The sequence below is a fragment of the Triticum aestivum genome, chromosome 2B, assembly GCF_018294505.1.
Source record: "Triticum aestivum cultivar Chinese Spring chromosome 2B, IWGSC CS RefSeq v2.1, whole genome shotgun sequence".
NCBI classification, from domain to species: Eukaryota; Viridiplantae; Streptophyta; class Magnoliopsida; order Poales; family Poaceae; genus Triticum; species Triticum aestivum.
Genome location: NC_057798.1, coordinates 540,459,455 through 540,470,121, shown reverse-complemented (window position 1 = coordinate 540,470,121; position 10,667 = coordinate 540,459,455). Strand labels below are relative to the sequence as shown.

Genomic DNA, 10,667 nt, shown 5'->3' with positions numbered 1-10,667 from the left:
GAGTCACACTGGTGAATGGGGCGTCGCATGGTCTATGCTCGAGGTGTTCACATATAACAAGTTCACTATTTGTTCCATTGGCCAGTTGTATAATCTATGCTCCTTTCTTGGTATTTGGAGACAAGATACTGGCAACTTTTACGTTACCAGACTGTTTATTAGTTATCTGTAGTTCTGTAACACTCTCCATTGTCAATGGTAGTTGAGATTCTTCAAGAAGAATGGGTCTTGTATTTATATTATTCGATTGTGCAATAATCGATAGATAACAAAAGATAGATACTTAAGAAGTTTACAGATTTGAGTATGAAAGTTTCACCCTGGTGAGTGTGGTATTGAATCATAACTCTAATTGTGGTTTAGTTTATTCTAGGTTACCAGTACAGAGTATGAACACTTGCAGAGTTTAAATGGTAAAGTAGCAAAACAGTATTTTGTACTTGGTTTATACTCCGTACTTCATAGCTTTATCACACCCAGTTGCTCCCTTTGCCATATATTTTTTCACGGGGCCAAATAATTTGGTAGCCGAGCAATGAGCAATGTTTTCCTTTGTTTTGTATTTGCCTCTGTTTTCTCACTAATATAATCACGTAAGCCACGGCGCATGTTTCTGCCATGTTTTCCTTCGGTTGGATTTCGTGGATTTAGGTGTTGAAAAATTATGGGTTGTGGATGCAGGATTAAGAACATGTACCCGCACTACAACGAGAGATCTGAGCTGCTTCTTTGTGGCTTCCAAACTTGAAATGTTTGTTTGGAAGTTAGTTTAGTTTTTTGTTGTGGATTCACAGCTTCTCACATGTACCCTCCTCTTAGACCTTTAGATTCCCAAAAAAACTAAATGAAGATATGGTGGTATGGTCTCAGTAGTACAACTTAAAGCCTTCCATGCTTTATATTTTCTCTGAAATTTGCTCTTTATGTTAGATCTGGTGAGAAAAGACGGCTTCCAAGCAGAGGATGCGGGAGTGTTGGCCACATTTGATTTTCGACTTAGGTGTCTAAATATTCTCACAATACTTGGCTCCCTCTCTCCCCTTGCGCCATTGGTGCAACAAGTCATCTAGTTCAAATAAGAACTGGACACACCCATATACATAGGTGTATACCTAGCCTAACCTAAGTACATGGTTCCACGTCGTTATATTGATCCATCTGCTTATGCATGCACTAATTAGTTATGCATGCACCCAAGTGCTTGCCCTCGGTTGATAAGCATTAATCCAGCCGATTGCATTGCCATCCAGGTCCTTGCAATTTAGTGCCCAGATCGGCCAAATATTCTTCACGGCTGCGATGTGATAAAGTCACCCTTCCAGAGTAGGTTCTCACTCATCAAGAAAAGAATCATCCTTTTTCGTGCGTGTGTTGGTGTTTTTCTTAAACCAAGGCAAATCTTTGCCTTGTGTATCAGTAATTAAAAAGAACCTTTGTCCAGTTAAAAAATGATGCAAAAATCAATACATCTAGGGCCAAGCTCACACTCGTCAATGACACGTCAAACTCAACAGAAGCGCAACAACCTCACAAACACAAACAAAATGGGAAATCTGCTCCGCCGAAACTAACTATCCTTCCATCATTATTGGAGAGAAGAAGTTGAGACTGCTATGGAGGAGCAGATCGAAACTCTCAAACATAGGTTGCAAAGCAAGCATCGTCCAAAGACCATGTGCCAAGTGTCTTGCCTGACACGCCGACGACCAACTTTGATGGCAACCTCGTTGCTCGCACGACACGAGGACAATTCCCTTGAAGGTGCAAAAACTCTCAGCGTAGCCGCCCCGACATGCACCACTCCACCACCCCCTGTGCAATCTGCGAACACTAACTTTCGGGGCCGCCGCGATGACATACCACCACTCGCCTCCGAGCTGCAACGCCGTAGGACCTGACCGATGTATCCCAAGTTACACGGGAAAGTTGTGCATAGACCATGACTGTCGCACGAACTCATCCGGGGCGCCACCTGACATAAAGAAGACCACACCCTCTGGGTTGGGTCAACTGGGCCGACAAGCCTGTCGTACTTGCAGCACAATATTGCCACCCAGGCCATCGCTAGGATGCTACCTCGTCCAATGGAATCACCGCATGGTTCTGGAGGCTGCCGCCTTGATGTACCAACATCAACAACCCGGGTTCTCCCCGACATCCACTACTCACGATAACATGGGGGAACTGTGGACATAGGTGCCTGCAAACTCTTCAAGATGACGCCTCCCAAGAGGACACAATGTAGACGTAGCTGTCGCCCGCTATGACAACTAGAGACAAGATTTCTCCTAGAGAGCCCACCTCCGAAAGGGATGGAGAAGAGCTTCACAACATCTCCAAGGAGGATTTTTTTGAAAGGACCGGCACTTGCTAGCTATTTCATTAGCATTAGCAGGAAGCAACGGGAAAACAATAAGGTGATGAGACCCAAAGACCAGGATAAAAAAGGAAAAGAAAAGGGAAACAAAACGGTTTGGGCCATAGCAACACAAGTTGTCGGTCGACAGTCTAGCCTATTCTCATGTGGTTCCCCAAAGGGATGCTCTAAACATTTTGCTCCTGCAACTCTGCATAGGTCGATGGAGTTCCTAATTTCTCTTGTGATGTTTGAAGGCGAAGATGTCTTCCCCCTGAAGGTGCACTTGTTACGCTCTTGCCAAAGCTCCCAACAAGCTAACAACAACAACGTTTTTGTTCCACTCTGTTGGGCAGGCTCCACTATGTTGATGAACGCATGCGCAATTTTTTGCGATTGATTATGGCTCCAAGCTTCAGTAGGGGCCAGATGCTGGCACCCTCCCACTGACCCGGCCGGCTCCAAACCTTCCTTGCAACTGGGCAGTTCCAAAATAGGTGTTGGGTTGTTTCCAGGTTGCGGTAACACAGCTGGCAGAAGTAACTGTTTATCCATCATCGTCGCTGCAGCCTGTCGTTGCACCAGAGGCGATTTTGGAACAACAACCAGGAGAAAATCTTGACTTTACCCGGTGCCCATGTCTTCCAAATGAGTTTGTTGAAGTCTGACGAGAGATTCCTTTGGAATTGCATTGCATAAGCGGAGCGAGCAGTGTATATACCCTTTTCTTCCTGGTTCCAACGAATAGTTTCCCTGGCGTTGCTTCTGATCTCAGTGTCCGCCCAAGGAGGAAAATAACGTCAGAACAAACAACATCACTACTGGCACCGGCCAACAGTCGGGCAAGACTTTCGCCCGAACCTCCTCCACATAGATCGCCGGAGCACACACAACGCAACACGACAACCCTCCCTTTTTTGAAACACGGTCCCTTAGGACCCGATTCATTAAAAAGGTAGAATAGAGTTGCCCGATTAATTAATGGAAACCCGAGCGGAAACCGTTACAACCCGCCCACAAGAAAGGGCAGCTCGGCCGACCTGGCACCTACAAGATCACACACACCGCCGAGAAGAGGACACCGTCGAGGTTGCCTGCAATGTCATCGTCATCACCTCTCTCCGAGCAGACGACTCCGACTCCGCCGCTGACGACCTACCAAGACCCCAGCGAACAGATGACACACGAGAACTCATCGGCCATAGCCAAACAATCGACCGCAGACGTCGAGGACCGACAACTCCGATTTAGTTGATGGGCTTCACTGGAGAAAGTTGCAAGCCTCGCATCGACCTAGCCCAGCGCAACCTCCAAAGAGCACCGTCGGCCAAAACCACCCTCATGAAGTCATCGTTGCCGCACGGGCCCTGCCGCACGCAGCTCCGACTTCTTTGACACAGTGAGAAACAAGCATAGGCGCACTCGTCGGCGAACCAAACCGTCAAAATCAAAAGGACAAGCCGCGACCCAGCTCCACACGTCACCATCGTCGTCGCCGCACGAGTCGCAACGCCAACCACTCGCATCACCGGTTGGGCACCTGCCAACCGTGACGCCATGTACGTCCAGCCCAATAGGAGCACGAAGGATCGCCTGTCTTCAAAGCAATGCCCCAAAGGGAGAAACGCCATAGGGACGACGTCATTGCCCGACCCGAACAGACTCACAGGCCGCCAGCCGCATGCCGCTCCGGCGGAGGGCGGCGGCGGGGTTCCCCCGTTCTGCGGGGCGTTCTCTGGTGGAGGGAGGCTCGCTCCCGCTCGTCATGGCAGCCATGGCGCCTGGTGGATTCAGCTCCATTGAGGTCCACCAAACACCACCCTGCAACACATTCACCTCGTCGACAAGGGGTCCGACCTCCGTTTCCGGGCCGCGTCCTCAAAACCCCATATCTGCCCACCGCACCACATCAGGGCGCCATTAGGCAGGACTCAGATCCCTACTTGCCGCCCTCGCAGACCAGAGCCGCAACCATGTCTCCCCTCGCCTGGAGTCACCGCGCCAGCTTCCCGACGCCTCTGTCCGCACCAGCCCTTGCGGGACGAGCGGATCCGCAGCCCGCAAAAAGCCGATCGAGACCCAGCCTGTTCCTCCACCGTCACAGCGCCGCAACGCCGGCACCACGACCCCTCCGCGTCGCCCAACAGCTTGCACTTCAGCACGGCTTGTGCCTCGGACTTCCATCGCCACCGCACGCGCACTGCAGGCCACTCCGATCCTCTGCTTCCCTGTGCACAGTGACAACGCGCCCTCCGACGTGCAGCAGCCGTAGCACACGCCTCCACGACACCGCCACGCAACCTCGCGTGAGCTCCCAGTCGCTGCGCCGCTGACGAACAGCCGCAGCAGCACGAACGGAACGGCCATGGCTCTGCGTGTACGCGTGTGCTGTTCTGGTCTCTTGTGTTGGATGCGCCACGGCCCAACGGGCGTGCGTGTGTACGTTGGTTTTCTAGTTTCAGTTTTCCTGTTCGTACACGTCCTATGATTCTCCTATCACGCGCAGGCTTCCGTACAAAAAGAGAACTAACCTATCACGCGCAGGCTTCCGTACCAGATCATTGATGTGCTTCTAATCAGACTCGTCTGATTGAAAGTAGGGGATCAATAGTCTGATTCGGGCGTATGTGCCCTTCCTTAAATATTAGAGAGGCAAGAACAAAACGTGTTATTATAACAAACGGGCTTCTTAATTAGTCCTCCGTTCTCCCGCGAGAAAAAAAAAATAGTCCTCCATCGATTCGCCGGCCGGGTTCTCAGATGAAGACTACTGCCTTCGATGGCAGCTGCAGGTACATAAAAACGAGGGTTGTTTATTTGTGCTTTTATAAATAAAAAATTGAGCTGTTCATGCATGTATATTCCAGTACGCCTTTTTCTTGCCTATTTACTACTGGCTCGTAGGGGTCTTCTTTGAGAGATCATTGGATGTTAATTTAGAATGTTCATGTCATACACAGGACCAAACGCCAACCGAAGAATTCGACGAAGATGTTCTTATTTGTTTTCAAGCAGAAGGTTGGGTCTCTAGTTTTTGGAAAAGATCACAAGGTTAGCATACCAAAGAAGATGTTCAGGTTATGTATTCGTGACGAGTATGGCATGAGGGCGTTGGCTAAACCTACAGTTGTACTTAAGTCAACGGCACTGTACCACGAAATACAGCTTCGTGAGGGCAGATGGAGGCTTGTCGCGTTCATTGACGACCACATGATCCATACATGGCCGATTTATAGGGAAAAATACGGACCAATTGGAAAAGCATCCTGCACAATAAACAATGCGCTTAGAAAATACAGCGAGCGTCGACTTGAAGCTGGTTTGTTTTATTTGGTCAGGGACAAGAAACGTTACTTGTCATTTACAACTAGGAGTCACCTCTACGGTGATGAATTCTTGAAGGACCTATGGAGAAAGAAAAGACTGGAGCGAACCATGCAAAAACATAATCAAGAGTTATTAACGTGTTCTGCAAGTGTCTCCGAAACCAACATACCTGAAGACAGAAACCTTTTCTCCATACTCATCAGGACATTGAGATTGTGTGGCATGAGACATGTGTTTTACTTGTTGCTTGTTATCTCCGTAGCTTTGGCGATTGTATATCTGTGAAAGATCATTCATTGTATCTTGGTTGACTTTGTACTATATATGCATAAGGTGTGAATCGTATTTCTCTCTCTCATGGGTTCGCTAACGAATAATCGTGAAGTCATTGTGTAGTGATGTTATGATGTACTTGTACTACAGTCTGAGAATATATTTGGTGCTACCATGCTCTATACAATGATGGCACAACAAAACATTTGCCCAAAATTTCAAAAGAAGAGAGTGTAGTTGGTACAAGCCATGTACATCAGTAAAGCCTCTATTTCTCGTACAGATAGATTTTGCTTGTTTTGGGAAGTTTAGGCCTCCGGGGAATTTTTTAGGAGGCACTAATGCAATGGCCGCGATTATCGAGTTTCCAGTGTACTCGACAAAGCACAGAAAAAACTCGGCATTTCGTTTGCTAAGTTATGTTGTTGGCAAACAGGACTCGGCTGGACACACATCGACAATCATTTACTCCGCCGAGTTATTATCAGGCGCTCGACAAACACTTAAATAGTAATTGCCAAGTTTTGGCAAATGAGAACACGGCAAACCATCATGTTAGATGGAATGACTGTTTAATGGGCATTCATATGGCCAGACCTTTGTCGAGTCCTTGTCCGACCAAACTCCGCAACCTATCAACGAGTAGGGGCTCAACACGTGGCACGTCCTTTTGTTGAGTTGTCGTTTGTTGAAACTTGGCATAGCTTTGACGAGTGTGGTATTTCGCAGACCTTTGACGAGCAACTTCTCGACGCATGCACAAGCTTATGCCAAGTTTTGGTCCGATGAAACTCTGCAATATGAGTAGATGCTAGCTTTTGCCGAGTGTGGTGCTCATCAAATATTAACAAAGCTCATGCTTCTGCCAGGCATCCCTCTTTACCGAGTACTACTCTCACCAAATGCTCCACGGAATTTTCGCCAAGTGTTGAAACTCGGCAAACTGTCAACCATGTTTTTACCGTAACATAACACACCCCAAGACAAATATTGAACCATCCCAAAATTGTCACAAATAGTCCCAGAGATTGTACTATGTAGTGATTATTTGATGCAGTTTGAGGGATTATCATTATGTTCAATTATGTTAATGATGTTGAGAGTTGGAAATAGTGAAAGTATGGACCGGAGGCCATGTTTCCAAGCATTGGAATACCATTTTTATCTACTTTTATTACTTGCTACCTTGTTGTTTTTATTTATTCAGATTAAAAATATATTTCTACCATTCATATTACACATATCACTACAGGAATCAGGAACTTTTCCGTCCGACACGGCTGACGGCAAAGGCACACATAGCGGATGGCAAAGACCTTTGCCGTCCGCCAGCAGACGGCAACACGTCCGGCTGAACATGCTACGACAAAGGCTTCTTTGCCATCTCCTTGCGGATGGCAAAGATGCAAAGGCCTTTGCTGTCCGCTGACAGACGGCAAAGAGGCTGGACGGCACACGTGCTAGCTTAGGTCCGTTAAGGGGTTAACGACGTGCTTTGTCGTCTGCAGGCAGACGACAAAGACCTTTGCATATTTGTCGTCTAGCAGCTGATGGCAAAGAACATTGATTGTTAGTCGTCTGCCAGCGAACGGCATAGCGTGCCACATGGTAGCGCCTGGGGGGCTGGCCTATTTGGTAGCTTTGTCGTCAGCTGGCAGACGGCAAAGATGCAACCTTGTTTGCCGTCAGCTGACTGACGGCAAAGCTACTAAATAGCCAGCCTACTGCCACAGGTTGCACAGGTGGCTGACACGTGGCATGTTTGTCGTCTTCTAGTTGGTGGCAAAGCTCTTTGCCGTCCGCCAGCAGACAGCAAAGAGTCTATACAGCCCCTGATTTTTCTGTTTTTTCTTGATTTCATTCAATTTGACAGAATTTCACACATATACTGGGGAAAATGAGGAGCTTTGCATCATAAGCTTCTTCCGATAGCGTGTGGAGGAAGACTGAGTTTCTCATCTCCAAAGCTTCGTACTGTGATATGCAGACTAAAAGCCATATACACACCCATAATATTTGTGGCTGGTTACTTGCATGAGAAAAATTGTTTGATTGTCTTTCTTCATCATAGAACATTCTACCTTTCTTTCAGAGTATAACATATTTCAAGAATCATTCATTGCTGAGCCAAAACTTTGTATATGAGCCATACCTTCGACTGAAAATATACCGTTGCTCTTGTACCTGACTTGTATTCTTGTTGGCTTGACCATTACTGTTGTGAGAATTAGTACTGATGTAGGCTTGATGTGTTTAGCTGAGCTCCTTCCAAATATTTGAAATCATTATGGCTTCTTCAAGACCGGTGTCGGTTGATGAGCAACTTTCATAAGGGGAAATAAGATAACACCGAGGGTCCAAAAGAAAGAAGCAAAAGAAACAACTCAACTAAACCAAAGCACACAAAAACAATCAACTCACACACAAACAAAGTCACATATTACTGCTAGTCACACAATATGTTTGCCTACTTAAGCACACAATTCTCGCGGTCTCCGGTACCACGATCTAGCATGCTATGATGGTGTGCACGAGGATGAATCAATGTGTGGAATAGTTGGTGTAAACATCGCTGCACCGCCAAGTGCTATCTTAGCAAGGTAACATCCTTGACTAACTGGGAGGCGAGGACGTACTTGGTAACCATGTAGCGGGACACGAATGTCGCGACCACATTATTATCAAGCGGGCGGAAGGGATCCGTACTCGTCCAAGGAATAGGATAGCGGGGAAAACTGAGTCTGCTGACATTGCCCTTTCTTGATGACTAAGATCATTAAGGGTTGCCAACACGACAAGATAAAAGGCACGATCCGGGATAGAAGCATGTGTACCACCGAAACGATAGATGGGGCTGAAAATAGGACATCGGCACGATACCTGAGCACCATTTTTGCAAACAGTGTCGGGAACACTTGGCATCATTCCGCTGGGATAGAGATGAAACCAAACACCGAAGAACGGGCTCAGAGGAAACTGGAGGGATGCAAGGGCTGAGTTGTAGTGGATCCAAACCGAGGCCAGCTACACTCACAAGATAAATCGTTAGCAACAAAATATTAAAGCTATATGCATGCTATGCAACAAACAAATGCATCATCTAATGCAACAAACAAAACAGACTCTATACTACCGGTTTCTACCGCCCGCGCTGACTAGGGCGTCCTACAACTAGACATGCCCTGATACCAAGCTCTGTGTCACCCCGGCTTAGAGAAACCGGAACAACCCGTATTCTAGCCCAGTGATCAAGTCTTCTGGAATACAGCACTGCTTGACATAGAACAAGTCAGCTCTTATTACAAAGGATAATAGTACAAGGGTCTGATGTTACAAAGGATCACATCAACATGGCGACACTATGCTTGCTAAGGTAGCTCTATGCTAGCAGCAGAACAACTTGTAGTAGTGGAATAACTTCTAGCAGCGGAACAACGACGACGGTGGTGACCTCCACTCCACAGGGACTCTAGGCCGGACATGATCTAGCTCGCACGTGCGGTAACCTCAAGAGGCAATCAATCACGACATCACCTACAATCTGGCATGACACATCAGGTCACTACATTGAATGTACTTGCAAGCTCACAACAACCAAAAGCATCAAGGCAAGACAATAACATAGCATCAATAGGTTAAGTTATTAACAACTACTATGAGGTGAAAGCAACTATAAAGCATGATATGAAACTACTAGAATTACTGCTGAACCATCATCTCAAGAACCATCTCACTCTGGGCCATCTAGCCAAACCATATATCACCTCGATCACCTCATGATCAATACCTCCATGTGATCACCTCATGACCACACCACAAACTGAATGATCATCCTCAAGTTCATCCCAACATCATCATCGGCATCCTGCCAAACTATTACTGCTCATGTTATCAACATATAAGTCATCTAAAAAGTCATTCCGTCATGTGAGGGTTGATTGAACGGTGTGACCTAGTACGAATTGTGCCCTTGACCAGGGATGCGGCTATCAATAGATTAAACACACTTTGCAGAGGTTAGCACACTGTACCCACATCACAGAACCCATGGCCTCGTGCTCCCATTCGGGTGGACCAACGACATTCCGACAAAACCAATCTACTGGAATGACACTCTCTCGGCCACTCCGACCAACACCCCTTTGGGCTCAGTCCTGGGTGGCCCCGATGTCACCTCGTGACATCCAATGGCCACAGTCGTGGCAAAACAAAAACGGCCACAAATGGCAAAAAGGTGCCTACAACAACTACGGGCACACAAGGCTTATGGCCGCCTACCAGATCAGGGTAGCGCACGCACATAACCTTCCCTAGTTGGAGGCACCAGCGAGAAGCATGACAATAGATCATATTAGGGCCTTCCCATAAAGGCAAATGTGGCTGAACTAGAAAAGCCCGGTTAAGTGGCACCTGACCAACGAAATGACGGAATTTATCCCCAAGGTAAATCTGCGATAACTGATACTCCGATATCATCTATCAACCTGGGATCCAAGTCATGGCAATATCCAACAAATAATCTAGATAATAATATAGTCAAACCTAACACTCCGAGGGTAGCATAATACTAAGATCAAGAAGAATCCAAGTACCATGATACTATTAATCCAATAGCAAGATCAAGATATTGACCTAAGATCCACATGATAACATCATATCCAAAAAAATACTGCAAAGGTAAATATCAGATACTATCATGCTAAAAATAATA

General features: G+C 46.8%; 1 protein-coding gene across 1 annotated transcript; it reads left to right on the top strand.

Moving 5' to 3' along the window:
- Positions 1-4,921: 4,921 nt before the first annotated feature.
- On the top strand, positions 4,922-6,028 carry LOC123041594 (uncharacterized). Its single transcript, XM_044464188.1, has 2 exons — positions 4,922-5,148; positions 5,317-6,028. The coding sequence occupies exons 1-2, from the start codon at positions 5,117-5,119 to the stop codon at positions 5,966-5,968; spliced, it is 684 nt and encodes a 227-aa protein (XP_044320123.1). The 5' UTR covers positions 4,922-5,116; the 3' UTR covers positions 5,969-6,028.
- Positions 6,029-10,667: the final 4,639 nt, after the last annotated feature.

Coding starts and splice junctions, on each gene's coding strand:
- LOC123041594 (XM_044464188.1), top strand. CDS start 5,117: ATGAAGACTACTGCCTTCGATGGCAGCTGCAG. Junction 5,149..5,316: donor GCCTTCGATGGCAGCTGCAG/GTACATAAAAAC, acceptor TGTCATACACAG/GACCAAACGCCAACCGAAGA.